Source organism: Maudiozyma barnettii (genome assembly GCF_903064755.1).
Source record: "Maudiozyma barnettii strain CLIB 1767 genome assembly, contig: KABA2_04, whole genome shotgun sequence".
NCBI classification, from domain to species: domain Eukaryota; kingdom Fungi; phylum Ascomycota; class Saccharomycetes; order Saccharomycetales; family Saccharomycetaceae; genus Maudiozyma; species Maudiozyma barnettii.
In genome coordinates this window covers 989,373-1,009,729 of record NW_024545241.1, presented here as the reverse complement: position 1 = coordinate 1,009,729, position 20,357 = coordinate 989,373, and the positions used below count along the sequence as shown (strand labels likewise).

Here is a 20,357-nt window from a genome sequence, read left to right as displayed (position 1 = left end):
TATTAACAAAATAATTTTTAGTATTTAAGCTATTTTTAGGTAGATATAATGTTTAATTATCATTGCTGTAATTAACTGTTCCTCAATCGAATATATTAAATAAAAAAGAAAAGAGACTATTCACATATATATTAAATTATTTACGATGAACTCTTTTTAATTATGTTGCTAAGTTATCCCTGGATTGTAATCTATGTTCCAAAGTATTACATTTTCCATTAAGTCGTTTAATATATCCTTTATATAGATCTGTAATAAGTTCTAATTCTTTGATTCTAATTTTAAGTTTTATCATTTCTTCATGACTTGTAAGTAAATGATTTATTTCGGAGTCATGGTAATTATATTTACGATCCAATCTTTCAACATCAGAATCGTTAGAATCAATGCTCATTTTCCTACTGTCTCCTGGACCCAACGAAATAATCGAAGGATTTTCTTCAAATTCAAATTCTTCATTGAGTACCATCATTTTCCTATTGTGACCTGTCGTCGGCATAGAAATTCCACTTATCGGGGACACATTAACACTTCCCCTCAATGAAGGTTTTGGTTTCAACAATGGTTTCATAAATTTTGTAGCATCAATGATACTGGAATATGTTTCACCTTTATACATTGGTTCTTTTGCTATTGGATCTGACATACTTCTAATTTTTTTGAAATTTATAATTGCAGGTGTCGTAATTACTGGAATTTCTCGATTTATTCTCATTTGAGGTTTTTGAACCCTAAAATTATTTGAATTTGTAACATTTGTGACATAATTTGAATCCAAGGAATTTTGTAATGTGAAATTTGTCAAAGTATGACCTTTTCTATTTCTTGTCTTAATGATATCACTCTTCAATTTAATTGGCCTAGAGGTACCATGCAATTTTAAAAACAAACCACAAGCGTTACAAAGAATATTACCATCAAAATCTCTTCTCCAAAGCGGTGTCTTCTTGGTGGTACAATTACTACACATTGTCTCACCGTCATGCCTTCTTCTTGAATAATCCTTTGTCTCGGTATCCTTCCCAGATTGAATATTTATTTGATCGTTCTTCTTACCAAATTCTGAAGACAAATTCACGGTTGTATCAGTTGTTTCGCTTGTTGAGGTAGTATTCTTTGAGGCCAATGTTGTTGCTGTGGATCCTGATAAAGGACTATTTCTTGTCTCTGTGTCTTCTTCTTCTCGAACATCGGTGGGATCATAGTAACGTATTGTGCCATTATTTGTAGTATCTTTCGAAATAATGCCATCAACAGTTGAAGCACCGACAGTATCAGCAGTTGTACTTGAAGTGATTACATTTTTCAGTATATTTGATTTCTCCATATTTAATAATTATTATATTTGTTCTGTTATAAATTACCATCAATGTCACAATTGACGTTAATTAATATTAAATATAAAGGTTAACTAAAGATAGGTTCGAAAAAATAGACTAGATAAATAATAAACATTATATAAAAATTTTATACGAGTATATATATATATATATAATATCTATGATATTCCCCAAGCTGTAGTAATAATGCTATATAATCAAATTATGTGTCAATAGTTCCCATAACAGGAAACTTTTGATAAGCATCTGATATATATCCACTCAATAATAATAGCAGTAAATAAATTAAAACAACAGTTATTGTTTATCAATGTGGAATAAGGGAACTTTCTAATATTTTTAAAAATTAAAACAATAGTATAACTACTCTCGCAGATAAATGAAAAGAAGAATATCTTTCTCCTTCATATATAACGATTCTGACGTACGAAAAGAAAATAGTTACATATCAAATAATATTATTTTATAGCAAGATTGACTCCGTAAACAGATTTCGTTATCAGAATTAGTAATAACGCTTTATTGCCAGAAATGGGGGAAGATATGCGCTACATAAAATATATATGAGTCAAGATAGAGTGTATACTTTTTTTATCTTTTGAATAATTGATTGATGCATATCTTTTAGATCCCAAAGTCAAAAGTTAGCAACAAACAGGAATACTATACAATATATTTAAGCCAAACATCTGATTTGAATGAAAGAAGGAGTGAAGTTCTCTCTAAGAGACCGTATTATCTACCCCCTTCATCCACTGTTCACCTCAAGAAAATAAAAAGACAGAGAGAGAGACACACAGACACAGACACAGTTTGTAAGATCAAGTCTAGAGGTCCCCCATCTGTAAATAAAACGGGCTAATCAATTGAATAAAGGTATCACAACAATATATGTAAAGATGAAGTCTTATTCTACTTGTATTGATTAGATAACCGAAAAACACAAGAAAGAGAGAAAATCGTCTTGCAGATAGGGCTAGGAATGCCTTTAGGGATTGTGTCAAGATAAGCAAAAAAATAATACAAATAATACAAATAATACAAAAGACAACAAGAGCCATTTATCCTCAAATCCGTGAAATAAGTAAATCAGTCGAATTTCTTAAGAATCCAAACATGTGTATTAAAAGACAAATCCTTCTCAATTGTCTTATCTTATCAACGATGCTTATCATTTCAAGTTTGCGCTTATCAAATATCAACCATTTCAATCGCCGAATTTTCATTTTTTTTTCTGACAACGCGTGTTCGCCCACCATCGTATCGCATTGCATCGGAGTAAGTTATACGTCGAGCAAAACGATTTTGCCCCATACACCAAACAGGATCATATCAATCAATATAAAAAGATTGCACTTCTACTTTTGCTATCAAAGTAAATAATTTTAGAAGAATGAACGAAGTACAACGATAATCACAATGGTAGCCACACTCATGAGAGATGGAATGTTACTGATAAGTATAATACTATATATATATAGATTGGATAATTCATTATTTTATTTTATATTATATCATATTGTGTCGTATTTTCTTAACTGTGAAACTAGATAAAAATTACTGTACTTCCAATTTACATATATCTGTAGATTACATGATCATGATATGAACTCTATCACAAAATAAAATTTATGTGTCAATATATAATACTATTAAAAAAACAATGCTTATCTAGACACATATTTGTATAATGGAGTATTGCAATTTTGACCGTTACAATTACAATCTGCAAAATACTTGACACATTAAAGATAAGATACCAATTTACAAGCGTTGCACATTGGTGTAGAATTCTATTTTAACCCTATTTGATTGGCTTGCATTGTTCTTGTCTGCCTGTAATATAAATGAGACTCTTACTTATTGCACCAGAGTATTTAATCGTAAAAAACATCTAAGAAAATGTATAGAATACTAATATCTTATAATATTTTGTCTCTAATATTCGTGATTTTCTCTCAGTTGTCAAATTGTGTCTTTATATCCAAATATTAAAAATATCTATCCTTAACATACAGATAGATAGATAAAGTCCCACTGTTAATTATTTTTTTATTCCAATATATCACCATCCTCCTTTGTTTTATTTGTATTTTTTTTTTGCCACGGTCAGAATGCTAAAGGGTTATTTTATTAATTAGGTAAAAAAACAATAATAACAAAGGCATCACCGTAGTGGCGGTTACCTAATACAGTTAAAAAATAATAATTTTCTAATCTAAAGAAACCAAGCTACAAAAGTTTCTAATCTGATTTTGGTTTTGACACAATCATACCATTGAAATAAAAAATATCATTAAAATTTTCAATTGTCTGCTTTCATACTTTTGGAATTTGGATTGCAAAATTTATCGTAGAAATGACCTCTGTTATTCCTGGTATCTTGGAAGCAAATGAACCTGATGAAAATAAACAAGAAAGAAAGAAAGATACCACCGACCAAAATGGGATCCCTTCTACAATTAATGCTAATGATAACGATAAACCAGTTGTGAATAACAAGGATAACGAACATGGGACATCTGAGGAAGAATTAAAAAATTTGTCCTTTCAAGGGATCCCCAACTCTGTATTGAATAAAACTAACACAGCTAATAGAAGAAATAGATTGTTTCATAAGAGATCACAATCTCCATTGAATAATAGTCCGACATCACCAAGGTCAAGTACCTCCAGAAATTATGCTGATTATTTCCCATCAAAATTGAATAAACAACAACATCATCAAAAGAATAAAAGTTTGGATGAATTAGCCTATATGAAGTTAAATCATGATGATAATAATAATAATAATAAGGAACAACAAAAGGATAGAAGAAAATCATTTATTTCTTCTTCAGATCAAAGTAAATTTAATGGTTGGAAGAAAGAATTTAATACAGCATTCAAGAAAATCTCTGTTGTGTCAAAACTGAAAAATAAACGTGGCAGTAACCTAAGAAATAATGGATCACAACCACAAGTTTTATCGACTGATGAATTGGTTCCACAGGATACACATACCCAGAAGATGGCATCTGATTTAATTGCTTCAATGCTAGCCGCTTGCCCTGCAGCTGTATTTGCTAGTACCCAATTTCTTAGAGATGAACACGGTAACAGAAGAGCACCAATTTTACTCACAATGCTAGATGTCAGAGTTAAACCTATTGAGAATATATCTGAATACTTAAATCGTGCTCAAAATTCAAAAGGTTTTGGTGACCGCTATAATCCAAATAGAAACAAGAATTCAACTAATAACCAGACAATTAATAATGTTAATATATCATTATCTAGAAGATCAAGTTTATTAAGTTTTTCTTCCTTATTTTTACAAGATAATGACAATCCAATGGGCATTCATAACAGTAATGGTGATAATAATAACAATACCAATGCTGCAATTAATAATCATTCTCTTACCCAAAATTTAACAAATAACACCCAAATGAACAATACTACCACCACCGCCAACAACAACAATAATTCTGAACTATTCACTGGAATATCTCATCATGATTTAAAATCACAAGTGTTCGAATTAAGTTTCGAATATGGTATAGGTGACAATAGATATAGATGGTCGATTACAAAAACCTACAATAACATGCAACAACTTCATCATAATTTGAAAATTGTAGCTTTTCAACAAAATACAGTGAAAAAGTTGTACATTGATAACAACAGATTTCATAAATTTAGATTACCTTACTTTCCTACTCTAAAGGAGAAATCTCAAAGAGAGGAAAAGATGAGAGGACTTCACATCCTGTCAAGAACTAATAGCTTATCGAGTAGTTCCAGTGGCAATTTGTCTATTGATTCGAATCAAACTCTTCCTTCAGCAAATTTCGACCTAAGTCAGATTAAAATGAAGCATTTGCAAGATTTAATAGACGAAGAAGATGATATAGACCAACCAATGGACGTTAGATTAGAAAGGTATTTTAGGTTATTAAATTTAGCGTTATGTCTAAGACCACAGGCTAATCGATTGTTCCAATTTTACGAATTTTCTCCAATGGGAAATCTTCTAAGTTATGAAAAAGGGTATCAAGGTAAAGAAGGCTTTTTATTGATTAGATCCACAGCAAAGACGCAAGGTTGGAGGGTTTCTCATTTTAATGCACATGATTTTAAAGATATGATTGAGAGACATACGCCGAAGTGGTTCCTAGTACGTGATTCATATATAACATACACATCTGATATATGCAGCACAACCCCACTAGACGTCTTTCTGGTGGATAGTAAATTCAAGATCAAATGTTCAGGAAAAATGAAACGAAAACAAATGTCTCAAGTAAATAAGAAAAAACCAAGAAAATCCAATGATGAAATTATTTCTCCTGATGAATTAGACTGGGACTTGGAGAATTCAAAGAGTATCTCCACTAATTTATTGATCACTTTACAGAATTCAGAGAGAAAATTACAGATTATTTGTAAATCAGAAGCATCATTGAAATTATGGGTTTCGTCATTTACACTAATGGCGAAAAGTACAGTTTGGTCTAGAAAAAATAGGTTTAATAGTTTTGCACCTGTTAGACAAAATGCGTTTTGTAAGTTGCTAGTTGACGGAAGGGATTACTTTTGGTCTCTGAGTGAGGCATTAGAAAAAGCTCAAGATGTTATATACATCCATGATTGGTGGCTATCACCCGAGTTATACTTGAGAAGACCAGTAGACGCACATCAAGAATACCGTATCGACAGAATGCTGCGTAAGAGTGCTGAGAAAGGTGTTAAAATTTTTATTATTGTCTACAGAAATGTCGGCGCCACTGTTGGTACTGATAGTTTATGGACTAAACATTCAATGTTAGGGCTGCATCCTAACATCCATCTAATCAGGTCCCCAAATCAATGGCTGCAGAATACGTACTTTTGGGCTCACCATGAGAAACTATGCGTCATTGATAATACTGTTGCCTTCATGGGTGGTACCGATTTATGTTTTGGCCGGTATGATACCCCAGAACACGTTCTACGTGATGATTACAAGGATATTAAAGATCAAACTTTCCCCGGGAAAGATTATTCCAATGCCAGAGTTTGTGATTTTTATGAACTTGACAAACCATTTGAATCGATGTACGACAGGGAAGAAGTACCAAGAATGCCTTGGCATGATGTTCAGATGATGACCGTAGGAGAGCCCGCCAGAGACATGGCAAGACACTTTATCCAACGTTGGAATTATTTACTAAGAGAAAAAAGACCAAGTAGACCTACCCCATTATTATTACCACCTTCTGATTTTACTAAATATGAATTAGAGAACTCTCCATTTTTCCAATCATTGAAGACAAGATCTACATGTGAGGTGCAAGTATTAAGAAGTGCCGGATATTGGTCTCTTGGATTGAAAGAAACAGAAAAATCGATCCAAAATGCTTACCTAAAATTGATTGAAACTAGTAACCATTATATATACATTGAAAATCAATTCTTCGTAACAACTTCAGAATGGGATGGTGTTGTTATCGAAAACAAGATTGGTGATGCAATTGTTGATCGAATTGTGAGAGCGAATAGTGAAGGTACTGATTGGAAGGCATTTATTATAATCCCGTTAATGCCAGGTTTTGATTCTCCAATTGACCAACCAGAGGCTTCAAGTCTTAGAGTTATCATGCAATGCCAATATCAAAGTATATCGCGTGGTGAAACATCGATATTTTCTAGATTGAAGAAATTGAACATTGATCCGATGCAATATATTAGATTCTTCTCATTAAGAAAATGGTCTACGATAGGACCCTTTGAAAAATTGGTAACAGAACAATTATATGTACATGCAAAAATTCTGATCGTCGATGATAGAAGCTGTATTATTGGTAGTGCGAATATCAATGAGAGATCTCAATTAGGGAATAGAGATAGTGAGGTTGCTATCGTAATAAGAGATACTGATCTAGTGAAGACGAAAATGAATGGTAAGGATTATTATGCAGGGAGATATGCACTAGAAATGAGACAAAGATTAATGAGAGAGCATTTAGGTTGTGATACTGATTTAGTAGAGATTGTTGAAAGAAAATTTGGTAGACTAGAAAAACTTGCTAAAGAAAAGTATGAAACTTTAAACACTTTAAACGTTGACCCTAAAGAAAAGTTCAAAAAGAAGAAGTTACACCTGTCGGCTATGATTGAACTAGCCTACAGAGAAATATTGAATTGTGATTATAGTCCAAAATGGAAAAAAAAATTTAATCCTGATGAGACAAAAACTGATCCAACCCAAAAACCAACTTCCAGTAACATGCAGTCATCGAATACAAACAATAACATTGGTGATTCAAGTAGTATTTTAGAGTTCATTGAAATTAGTGCGAATAGACGTAATTTACCATCTCTGCGTAAATTAACCAAAAAAGAAACTACGCCTGTCCATAGTTTCAATTATAGAAGTGGTACTGACAATGCAGGTATCCGGGACAACAAACCTATCAGTTATGATCCAAGATTAATCAAAAATAATGCCCATCAAAGAGATGTAGATGGTAAAGGTGCCGATAATTGGAAAAAAGTTACAGAATCATACAAAGAATCAGTAAGTGAACAATTAAAAGAATGGGCTCTCAAAGCGATGTCCCTAAAATTAGATAACGAGGAAGAAATCGTTTCTAAAAATCAATTTTTACCTTCAAGAGAAGATCTCCAAGATTATATTGAATGCAAAGATATTACAGATGACAAGAAATGGGATATGTTAAAAAGGGTTTGCTATTTACAATATCTGAGCCATAAAATAAGTACACACGAATATGAGAAACCCAAGTTTAACCAAAAAGCCAAGACCCCTTCCAAGTTTAACAGTACAAATACTGAAGAGATCCATACCGGTCATTCAAACTTATTAGAAGAACAAGAACTTGATGATGAAACGTTAGATATCTTACTCGGACAGTTAGTACCTACCTTAAGTCGACCTGGTATTAACAAAGAGAACATGTTAAGATTTTCGAAATTAAAATTTGTTGACCCTTATTCTTTCGACGATCCACTGATTGGATCATTTTCAGAAGAAACTTTATTTTTAATTGCCATGAGAAATACTTTATTGTATCGGTTAGTATTCCATTGCCAACCAGATAATGCTGTTCAAACGTGGAGGGACTTTAAAGATTTCAAAAGGATGTCTGAAGATTTTGTAGAAAGTCAAAATGAATTAGTTGATCTTGAAAGGAAACATCTACCTAAGCAAGTAAGAAATTCCGACGATACTACACCATCAACTAAGAATGGCATAAATGCCCAAGGAAAGGTGAACGGTGATAGTGTTGATGATTCAAGTGGCACAAAAGTTACGTCTAATGAATTTGACAAATTGGATAATGACAAAAGTAGGGCGTTAAGTCTTCAAATGAAATTAGGTGGAAGCATTTTATATGGATTCAATAAGAGAATATTTGATAAGTATACTGCTAGAAGAATCCTAGATAGAATCCATGGTCATTTAGTATTATTCCCAACCGAATGGCTTGCAAGAGAAGTTGAATCAAAAAATTGGTTTTACAGTGCCGATAGATTACCACCAATTGATATTTACGATTAGAGACAAAGTAATACATAGTCTTTGAATGGTACTTTTCATATACATTTGATGTCTACATTGCGGCATTAAAATGATTTTTTCTTATGTCACTTCCAGCATCGATCTTCAACAAGGTGGTGATTTCAAACACACATACAGCAGAAAATGAGCCGAGTATTCACTCGTCTCCTTTATTATATACTACACCTAATATTGTAAATATATACATAACTAAATAGCATTTGAAATTTCTCGAGGTGATATAAGCTTTTAACTGCGAGATATCTTGGGTATCAAATTTAACACATATTTGCATAAATGGGAGTTTAGGAACACAATAAATACTACATAAAAGTGACCTCAAGCCAAGGAAATATTAGTTGATGATGTCACATTTACAAGCCTGGACTCTTCAACACAATATAAGTTCTAACGGATGCGAATTACAAATCGCAAATGAAATCAAACACTTGGCTTATTTGTATACGACATTGGACTCTGCCACTAGTGTGGTATTAGCACATTTTCTTCCTCTTCGAAAAAAAAATATATATATATGGCTTTACTACAAATTATTCAATTTCGCTGCGACATTCAGATTGCCCATCGCAAATATCGAATTTAACGTATAGCAAATGCAAGAACACACGATAACCTTCAAAAACAATAACGGAAGAATTGTAGACAGCACAACAAAATTTAATTCGCTTTGCAGGAACATTATTGTTATACCTTTGTAATTCATTTATTTCATTTCTATATTTCCGAATAAACGACTGTTTTATTTACAAAATAACAGCTAACGACTCTATGAAAACCAACAGCAAAATATTTAAGAACGAACGGACCTTAATAATTAATATACGAGAGTGAAATTAAATACCCGAACTGAAACACAATACCCCTTTATATACCTGTAACCAAGGGTAACCACCCTCTTTTTGGTCAATTCTTTTTAAGTCCGAATGTAATAAACCCTAAAGAAGTTGGTCAATACCGTTGAGTTGATTGGCTGAGGAAATTTTTCTAATTTGTAGAGAAATCAATTCTACAGGAACAATAATTAGTACGATATCAACGCTTTTGATCACTAATATAAGTTTTCCGAGATAAAGTTCATCAGATGAACATCGATCACCTTTCACGGTATCTGGCTCATTCATTCATTCATCCAGTAACGTTCTTAGTGTGGACCAGATAATACAGTAATGTACTATATGATGTGTTTTCAGTAACTATAGCATAACTGTGCATAATCAAAGTGCAGATTAATTATTTAAGTTGTGCACTATAAACACAGCCCATGACGATTTCCTAATTAACAAATTCAACAAATGCTATTATATACTCTCTCATGACATAGAAATATATATACTTCAGTTCCACGACATTTTTACTGAATAGAGAAGGCCACTCGAAACTTGGTACGAATTTCAGTTTAATGTTATTACTGTTCCAATCCTTTCAGTAACGAATTTCAAGCTTATTATATATTTTGGGAATTCTATCCTCTTTTTTTCCATTAAGCACACTAGACTTCAGCAAAATATTCTTGGTGAATGGAAATTCCAAACATTGACATCAATTTATGTAATAATTTACCTGGCTCGTATATTACATAAATTTGAAACTCAAATGAATGTTTTAAACTTTTTGATTTCCTATGATTATATATATATAATATATATGTCTTCTTTACCACTTATATGAAATTGATATATATATTTCTCTTACTGCGAAACTTGTATTTAGTCAATTGGGTAGCAAAAAAATAAAATAGAACAAAAGAAGTAGACATTTTTTCTGATATTAAATCAGAAAACTAGAATAAGTAAGCAAGACAGAACACGAATTGTCTGAACATTTAAAGGTCATAGATCCAATACAAGAATACTAACTGTATTTCTTTTTGAATCATAAAATTAGTATATACAAACAAGATTGAAATTTTTTATATTTTTAAAGATCTAATATTCTATTTCTTCACATTTCATGTCTTCAAATTATCCAGACAAGAAAGACTCAAAAGGACAAGGGCAATCTGATCTAGATGATGCATCCACATTATTGATGTTTTCAAGTCGTAAGAATCCACAATCATTACCACAATCACATCTCCCGCCTAGCACAAATCTAACACCTGTTGTTGGTGTCTCCCAAGTAACTACCAACACGAACAATGATCATAGAGAACAAATATCATCAAATATAAACTATAATACTACTACTCTTGCAACAGAGCATTCTCATGCAAACCACGAGGGATTTACTCATTTGAAGTTGAGCCAACCGCCTTCTCGTAAAAGTTCAAATCCTGCTGCAGTGGCAGCAGCGGCAGCATTAGCTACTGCAGCATCTGTCCCATTCCCATTGAAAAAACATGATACTGACGAAATTACCAAAGATGAAACTCCTGATTCTATGTCTTCAAATCGTACAGAAAAACCAACATTAGAACCAGGGAGCCCCAAGAAATGGCCAGTATTAGATTCATATATTGTAGATCCGGATTCAGGAATTATTACTTGTATATGTGGATTTGATGATGATGATGGATTCACGATACAATGTGACCACTGTTATAGATGGCAACACGCAAGTTGTTATGGAATAGAGGATATCAATGAGGCTCCAGAACAATATCTATGTAGTGCATGTCAGCCAAGAAAGTTAGATACGAAAACAGCAAGAGAGAGACAAAAGAGACAAAGAGAATCCTTGTTAAATAAAGTGAAAGGGAGTCCAGATTCACAAGAATATAAGAAAAGGAAAACGAATGATGATGATGAGACTCAATCTCATCATAATTCATCAACAAATGATACAACTAAAGATACCGATGCAAAGACTAATTCACAGAAAACTGCCACTGTCAATCAAATTATTTCTATTGTTCCAGATATCCGAAAGAAAGAACATTTATTGCCACCCAAAGAAGCATTTCCTTCTGTATACCTATCTATAGAAGAGTCTCGTTACGAGGACAAATATGTCAATCTTTTCATCGAAAAGCACAAAAATGATGATTGTGTAATTCCTTACAATTCTATGCAGTTCAAAGCAATACCCATTGATGTGAAATCATATAATGAATCCAACAATGCTAGATATTTCCCTGGATTCATGAAACTTGGCGTATTTATAACAGATAGTTGTCAGAAGGACAATTTTATAACTGAAGTCGTAGGTGATTTAGATTTTCAAAAGAATTATTTAATGGACCCAAGGAACCAATATAGAATATGGGGTACACCAAAGCGAAAGGTAACATTTCATGAAAATTGGCCTATCACAATTGATCAAAGAACATGTGGTAACTATACTAGATTCTTACGTAGAAGTTGTGACCCAAATGTTAGATTAGCAACTATTAGATTATCCGATGGTTCTATAAAATTTGTTCTTCAAGCCAAACGAGCTATTCAAGACGGCGAAGAATTATATATTGGTTGGCAATGGGATCTCAGACATCCAATTTTACAAATAATAAATGGGACGATCGATTTTGAATCGTTCGATGATACCGTAAAGTATTCTCTGATACACTCTGTTGATACTATCCTCAGTAATTGCGAATGTGGTTGTGGAAACAATAGTAAATATTGTCATCTTCTGAAAATTAAAAAAATTTCCCAGACTCTAGTTAAATCTGTCAAATCAAAGATGAATAACAGATACAAATTGAACCAAATCCTATGCCAATATCAACTGAATACTAAGAAACGTAAGGGACCTATTTTAAATAGGTTATCAAATGAAATTAGCAGGCGAAAGGAGCAAGACATAAATATGTTGCATACAAATATATTGAACTTATCATACAGCGATACCTCCAAGGTCAATAACGGAAAGAATGGCTTGAATAAAACTAGTAATAGTGAGAAAGATAAGATTAACAACAATAGTCTTATCGAAAAAAATGTACAAACGAAGGAACCGTTTATCCGTTCCCTAATAAAGAAAGACTCTATTAATCCAAATATTTACAAGGGAAAGAAGGCCCTTGATAAACTGTTAAGTAATTATGATGACTTGGACGTTACCGATATTAATAAACTACCAATACCTGTTAATTTACCTTATGGAAATCTTATATCTGAGGAATTACCTGGAAATACTAATACCACTGTAGATATGCAAGAGGTGAGACCCGGAGACCACCAAGATAAGATATCTAGTAACATCAGTGAAATTGATACACCTAGAAGGGATATTTATTCCAAATTTAGGAAGCAAATACTGGAACCTGGTTTAACACAAGACTCTCATGCAATAAATTCAAAGAAGAAACTTTCGTTCGCAGATTATAGGAAAAAGTTACAAAAATGAGTTGAATTTTTATAATTATATACTTAATACCATATAAATGATCTAACGAATTAATTGTAACTAAGAGATTTGAAATATTCTTGTTGGAAAACCTGAAAATATCTTTCTTTCTGTATCTTTTAACGCTATTACCTCTTACATGAAATTCCTTCTATTCTGAAATCTTTTCGGTAAGATGTGCGTGGCGAAATTTAGAACTGGCCAAACAGTAGAAATATATTAAACTAACATAATGCATAGGACATTTATTACCAGCTTATAATGCTACAATGGAACTAATTAATTTTCATATATATCTTGGTAATGCAATAAGAATAATATATTTCAAAAATGACTAAGGTTGAAGCTCTAAACTATGCCGTCGAAACGATTCCACAGATTTTACCCTTGGAGAAACAGGATGTGATAGATCTCTGCAATCAAATTATTACTACAAATAAGACACCCGACTCAATTGCTGAAGGTTTCATGAATATTCTTGGTCAAGAGGAGATGGTATTCGATTTTATATTTAAATTCAATGAATTATTAGAGCAAGACGACAGTAAAAAGATACAGACTGGATCCACTAAGAAAGAAGCAGTCATCGAAAATACTGAAAAAACGATTCCAGCAAGTAAAGATAATGCTCCTCCACCTCTTATTAAAGTACAACCAAAACATGTGGCTAATATAACGTTGGAAACTCCAAAATCATCTATACCAAATAAAGAAACCACTGCGACTCTTAAAAATAAACAAAGCAATTCTTCTGGCAAGAAAACAGGCAAACAAAAGAAACTTCAATCTCTAGAAGAAATCAATGAGGCTGTTAAACTACTCGACTTGAATGAGAAGAAAACAAATTCTAAAGAATATGCATGTTCTTGTCAAGGTAGAATACATCCATTATTTGAACTTGCACCTAATTGTCTTTCTTGTGGTAAACTCATATGCGTGAAAGAAGGATTAAACTTAAATAATTGCAGTTTTTGTGAAGCTGAATTGATTCCTTTTAACGAAAGATATGAATTAATACAGGAACTAAATAAAGAGAAAGACGATATTATATCAGGCAAAAATGGCCAGCTCGAAAAGGAAACAACCACTGCCAAGCGTAAACCAACCAAAGTATATAAAATATCATCAGGAATGGGTAAAAATTTATTCAAGGAACAAGATAAACTGTTTGACTTTATCGAAAGACAACATGAAAGGGAACGGAAAAGAGATGAAGTAATGAAAAAGCTAGATGATCTTCCAAAGGAAATAGAACCACAACAGAAAGTAAAAGTTGATGAGGAATTAGAAAAGGCTCAGAATAGGCTAGAGAATTTACTTCATTTCCAGGACACGTCGGCAGAAAGAACAAAAATTATTGACAATGCCAGTGACTTTGATATGTCAGGAGATGCCAGTATGTGGGGGAGCTCTAAGGAAAGAGCAATGCTTTTGAAGAAACAGCAAAGAAATCTTCGTAAATGGGAAAAAATGGAAAGAGAAAGACATGGCAAAAGTGATAAGTACGTTTTGAACATGAATATCGGGGCCAACGGAAAAGTTACAATGACTGAGGTTGAAAAAGACCATGGAGACGTGTACGCCAATTCTGACGAAGATCTCGATAATATAAGTGATGATGAAGATAGAGCCGATTTGCATCATATTCGTACCAGTAAACAACAGCTACAACAAGAAAAAGATGTAGATAACTTAGTTCTTCAGTCAAATGTGTGGGATTATGAAAAAGATAAGAAACAATTCAAAAAGCCCATATATGTTGACTCAAACACTAATGAACCTGCACCAATTGAAAGCAATGACTCTCAAGTAAACAGGTTATTAGCTAAGGAATCAAGAGTTCAAATCGCGTCCAACAATGATTCTGCACTTGAGGATAATATCCTTGCTGTGCTATAGACATATGCAGTATTATATATATATAATGAAAATAAATGCAGAATAATTATAGAAAAAAAAATACCTTGTGTTAAATAATATACATCAATAGTTAAATTCATGGGCAGTATCTTTCGCTGTCATACGTGCTATACGCCACATCTTATTCTTGTTACCTTCTTTAGATTTCTTGGCTTCGCCAATTTCCTTCTGTTGCTTACTAGTTTGAATACCCATAGTTTTAGGCTTTTCACGTAAACCGAAACTTTTGGCCAAATGACCTAAATGAATAAATTTCACGTTAAATATAGCCTTTTCACTTGCAATATGAGTTGTGTATGCCCTGATATGACTACTGTAACCTTTAGATGCAACATCCTTAAATTCAGAATCCTCTAGAATCCTTCTCTCAACATTCAAATGCCAGGTTGTCGCATTTGTGTCCCATTCAAGATCAACATCCTTTTTCTTTCTGTCTTTCATATCATTTCTTCCGACATTAGTTTCACTAAAGGCTGGCATTAGTATATCCTTATCAAATTTCAATAAAGTCCAACCCATTTTATGATAGGGTTTAATAACAGCCATGTATCCTTCTTCCTCACCTGGCATTAAAAATAATATACTTTCACCTGCTCTACCTGCACGAGCAGTACGACCAATTCTATGGAGATGATCTTCCACATTAAATGGAGGATCCAGTTCGATTACTGTACCAACATGTGGTAAATCTAGACCTCTACTTGCGACATCCGTACAGAAAAGAATTAGATGCTTCCCTTTGGTTGCGTCCTTATTTGACGCAAAATGCCTTAAAGTAGAACTTCTGATTTGTTGAGATAAAGAACCGTGCAATTTATAGAAAATCACATTTGGTTCTTCATCCTCTTTAAAACAAGGGAAAACAGTACTCCCTTTGGTTAATAATCTCACAGCTCCTTCCACTAGGTCCTTATGAGATGAATCCATAGTCGAGAATGCCTCAAAATGGAAATCAACACTATCAGCACATGATAAGAAAATCATAGTACGATAGGTTCCATCTTCACTCTTGGAATGCTTGACAGTTATGTTATTTAAAAGAGCAGCTAATGTAACTAATCTTAACTTTGGTGGGACGATTGTAATATCTTGCTGCAATTGATCTGGAGCAACAGCTATGACAGATTCATCGTTTGATTTACCTTTCTTTTGAGAATTTGAAATTAGTTTATAATTTTTTAGTGTTACATTTCCTAATTGTTTGACATTCTCCTTCAAGGTGGCACTACATAAAACATGCATAATTCTTGAAGGTAACTTTGGGAACGTTGCAGTATCAATTGGTATATTATGAATAATCTCAAAGATATTACGTAAACTTTCCTCAAACCCTAATTCCATTAATTTATCACCTTCATCAAGAATAACATACCTTAAAGAAGAGGTCATTTGTTCCTTAATAGCTTGTGTGTTTTGTAAATGATCCAAAATACGACCAGGTGTCCCAACGATAAGGTTACACCCCTTACGAAGTCTTGCCTTTTCAGACTTTTTTCTTTCACCACCGATTAATAGACAAGGCACTAAATACCGACAACAATTAGTTAGATTAATTGCAACATCGTAAATCTGCGAGGCCAATTCCCTTGTAGGTGCGATGATTAGAGCAAATGATCCAGATTTTCTATCGATACGTGTCTTCATGTTAAGAACAGATGACAATATTGGCAGTAAATATGCTAGTGTTTTACCAGAACCTGTTTGGGCATGAATAAATAGATCATTATCATTTGCAACGGAGGATAAATGAGGGATTACCAATTTTTGAATACTTGTAGGTTTTTCAATATTCATTTTGGTTGATAAATATGATAGTAAAGGTTCCTCAATACCTAAATCAGCAAACGTATTTGTTGCCAATGGAGCATTTGATGCTACCACTTCGGCATCCTTATCCTGCTTGTTTGTATTTTCAGAGGTCGTAATTTCCCTGTTAGAAGTAAATAATGATGAAACAATTTGGTCATCAACATTAACCGAATTACCTTTCTTGTTTTGTGACAGTCTCTGATCAATTTGCTTGGTGTGAGCAGTTGTAACAGTTGGTGTATCGTTCATCCCATCATGTGTCTTAGCCTTTTTTTCCTTTCTGTTAAAAGAACCTTCACGGCCCTCATTATCATTAGATCTTTTTCCTTTATTAGGTCTGTTATCCATCAGCATTCTCAATTTTCTTCTATCCTTCCATCTTCCACCAGAAACTTTATTTAAAGAATTGGAAGAACTTGATGATTGCTGATCTGGAGTAGCCAGATTAATGAAAAAATCGTTATCTTCACTCATAGTTATTACTTCAATTTATGAATTACCTACTTTTTGATCTTGTTGATATATCCTAATCACTAAATGATTCAGTATTCTATATAAGTATTGGTGAGGGTACTTCTTTTAACAATCTTATGGTCGTGGCCATCGCAGTATATTATGGCATCAGTATATTAAATTTGTGATGCTCATCGCAGAGCCAAAAAAAAAAAGTATGATAAAATTTTTCCAGACAGTACATATCGCTTCCTGAAATTTCACTAGTCTTATTTTGTATTCAATGATTATGAAAAATACAAACTATTGCAAAATATAAAACAAAAAAGAGTGTTATTTTTATTTGAATTCAAGCTTTAATTATTTTCCAAAATGTTCCTCCACATAGGTGAAGAAGATAACTTTTTTAGTTGAGATGAGTGAAAACGAAAATAAACTATTTGTTGCTGAGGAAGAGGAAGATGTTGTACTAGAAGGAAATGCTGTTCAGGAAGTCGAAATTGAGGACATTAGAATGATTGATGAAGACGACGATGAAGTCAACTCGGATGTTTGTGATCTAGATCCGATAGTTAAGGAAATACCTTTGAATTTCGGGGGTAAGGATGAGAATCTGCATATATTTCAATACATAAACAAACTAAGGTTAGTAAATCACAAGCCTAGTGAACATCCACCAATATCAGCAGCCAGATACAAGACTAAATCAGCGTTATGGGAAATTGATGTTCCACTTGATTCGAAAGCATTTTTCAACGAAGATAAGGCTAAGGAGAATTGGAATGGTGTTGAGGTCCAAACGTTAAAGGGTGTTGGTGTAGATAACACCAGTCAATATGCTGCGTTTATGGAAGACAACCAGGCTTATTTAGTACCTGTTAAAACAACAACACAATTAAAACCATTCTTCAAGTATATAGATGCTGTAAACCTGAAAAAGAAGCAGGAAGAATCAAAATTAAATGCGACACCAGCCTCTCAGAGAGCTCAAGTGGTTACGATGTCTGTAAAGAGTGTTAATGATGCTTCACAAAATAGATTAACAGGATCCCTGCTAGCTCATAAAGTAGCAGATGAAGAAATCCAAACGGATCTTAACTGGGCAGAGAACACAGTCAGTCAATTTAGAGAATCTGTTATAAAGGAATCTTCTGAAAGTACCGTGAAACCAGTCGAAAGTCACGAAGAATATATAAATCATCTGATATAATAAAATATACATTCAAGATTGGTTAAATAAACATTGCATTTACATAAAACATATTTTAGCATTACAAGGTTGTAGCCATTTATATAATTATAACAACTATGAGTTTTACTATAGTTGCATCAGTCGCAAAAAAATGATTTTGTTTCCATTGAGATTACGTTGAAGGTCTGACGTTTGTTAAAAAACTGTACATAGTTTTATATTATTGATGCTATTTTTCTTTAAAGAAGATATATATGAGAAGTGAAATACTGTTGATGTTACCGATAATAATAATACCTAGAATGCAAAAGCAACCACAACAAAGATAAATCAATTTCTTTAATCATACCACATCTTGATAAGCTCTTCAGAAACAGCACTAGGGGTTAGAACACCTAAATCAGTAATCAATGCAGTGATGTATTCTTGTGCAGTATAATCAATCGTTGGACCACTCAATAAACTAGATTCACTATCAATACGAGAAAAATCTAAGATCTTTCTATCCATTGGAAGATCGTCTGCAGCCAATGGAAACATACGAACGAATTTATGACTCTCTGTCACCACGTAGAATGGTTTCTTCGCATTATGTGCCAACACACTTACCGAATAGGTACCTACTCTATTAATAATACCACCACTTTCAGCAACACCTTCTGCACCAACAAATACCTTATTGACTTTATCAATAATTAACCCTACTGCAGAATCGACAATTAATGTGACGGGTATACCTTTTTCTTGTAAGAACTCATAAAATTGTTTACCTTGAGAAGTTGGTCTGGCCTCTGTAACTATGCATCTAAATCTAATAAATCTATTAGCAGCGTGAGTTAACAAAGAAGCTACAGCTCTAGAGTAACCATGAACTAAAATAATATCATCATCAGATACAAAATCAATACCTATTTCAGCAATCTTATCACGAGATAATTTGGCCCTCGACACAAATAATTGCCCATTCTCTATTAAATGTTGTTTGGTACTTTCCCAGTCGCCATATAAGTGAAGATTTCTAAGAACAAATCTCATAAATATATCACACCCAGCTCTTAAAGATACAGAGTTTGGAATAGATTTAACCAGAACTTCAGCACCAGATTTGATTAAGTTTATGACTTCCGCAGCTGTTGTTGGGTTCTTAACTCTAACTAATGTGACCAGTGCCTCAATAGCCGCTATAGGCATAGTCATCTCTGAATCTTCCTCTAAAAACTTTAGATATGTCTCTGTGATGTCAAAATCGTCTGTAGTTGACATTGTTGCAGTTGAAGAATATTTGGGATGGCTATATGGAATGAAATATTTATTCAAATGTTCTGTAAAGATATAGCGTTAATTTATCAATTTCTTGAACAAAAGTACTACTTGTTAAGCTAAAGATGCTATTTCTATAATGATCTGAACTTTTGTAAGTAGTTATGACTCCATATATATGTCGATGTATTGTATAATGTATTATACAATAGTTGCAATCCTACCATGACTTACCATAAAGAACTTCTCTGCAAATTTCAGATATTTATTTTTTTGTCAGTTTTTTTTTCAACGTTCAGCGCATCGAGCTGCCCAAAATTTATATCATGGAATAACCGCCAAATTATAATCGAAAAGTACTTAGATGGTGGTTACTGCTTCAATGACAATATATAGGAAGACAAAGCTGTAAAATATAGCGGCAGCACTAAAAAGGCTAACATTAGCTTAACCTATCTGAAGGTGAAGGTAGCTAATATAAGTAGAATTTAGAGTGTGCTGCACTACCGTATATATAATAACACATGAT

At 33.0% G+C, this 20,357-nt stretch overlaps 7 protein-coding genes across 7 annotated transcripts; 4 read left to right on the top strand and 3 right to left on the bottom strand.

Annotated features, from left to right (window-relative positions):
• Positions 1-160: 160 nt before the first annotated feature.
• DAL80 (Dal80p) lies at positions 161-1,327 on the bottom strand (the record flags this gene model as incomplete). Its single annotated transcript, XM_041550496.1, has 1 exon — positions 161-1,327. The coding sequence occupies one exon, from the start codon at positions 1,325-1,327 to the stop codon at positions 161-163; it is 1,167 nt and encodes a 388-aa protein (XP_041406430.1).
• A 2,372-nt stretch (positions 1,328-3,699) lies between these two features.
• SPO14 (phospholipase D) lies at positions 3,700-8,886 on the top strand (the record flags this gene model as incomplete). The annotated part of the gene is made up of 1 exon (XM_041550495.1): positions 3,700-8,886. The coding sequence occupies one exon, from the start codon at positions 3,700-3,702 to the stop codon at positions 8,884-8,886; it is 5,187 nt and encodes a 1,728-aa protein (XP_041406429.1).
• Positions 8,887-10,857: 1,971 nt separating this feature from the next.
• SET3 (histone-binding protein SET3) lies at positions 10,858-13,194 on the top strand (the record flags this gene model as incomplete). The annotated part of the gene is made up of 1 exon (XM_041550494.1): positions 10,858-13,194. One exon carries the CDS (start codon positions 10,858-10,860, stop codon positions 13,192-13,194), a length of 2,337 nt encoding a protein of 778 aa, XP_041406428.1.
• Positions 13,195-13,524: 330 nt separating this feature from the next.
• Positions 13,525-15,093, top strand: RQT4 (Rqt4p; the record flags this gene model as incomplete). The annotated part of the gene is made up of 1 exon (XM_041550493.1): positions 13,525-15,093. One exon carries the CDS (start codon positions 13,525-13,527, stop codon positions 15,091-15,093), a length of 1,569 nt encoding a protein of 522 aa, XP_041406427.1.
• Positions 15,094-15,177: 84 nt separating this feature from the next.
• On the bottom strand, positions 15,178-17,397 carry DBP7 (putative ATP-dependent RNA helicase; the record flags this gene model as incomplete). Its single annotated transcript, XM_041550492.1, has 1 exon — positions 15,178-17,397. One exon carries the CDS (start codon positions 17,395-17,397, stop codon positions 15,178-15,180), a length of 2,220 nt encoding a protein of 739 aa, XP_041406426.1.
• Positions 17,398-17,791: 394 nt separating this feature from the next.
• On the top strand, positions 17,792-18,586 carry RPC37 (DNA-directed RNA polymerase III subunit C37; the record flags this gene model as incomplete). Its single annotated transcript, XM_041550491.1, has 1 exon — positions 17,792-18,586. One exon carries the CDS (start codon positions 17,792-17,794, stop codon positions 18,584-18,586), a length of 795 nt encoding a protein of 264 aa, XP_041406425.1.
• Positions 18,587-18,907: 321 nt separating this feature from the next.
• Positions 18,908-19,831, bottom strand: GCN3 (translation initiation factor eIF2B subunit alpha; the record flags this gene model as incomplete). The annotated part of the gene is made up of 1 exon (XM_041550490.1): positions 18,908-19,831. The coding sequence occupies one exon, from the start codon at positions 19,829-19,831 to the stop codon at positions 18,908-18,910; it is 924 nt and encodes a 307-aa protein (XP_041406424.1).
• Between the last annotated feature and the right edge of the window lie 526 nt (positions 19,832-20,357).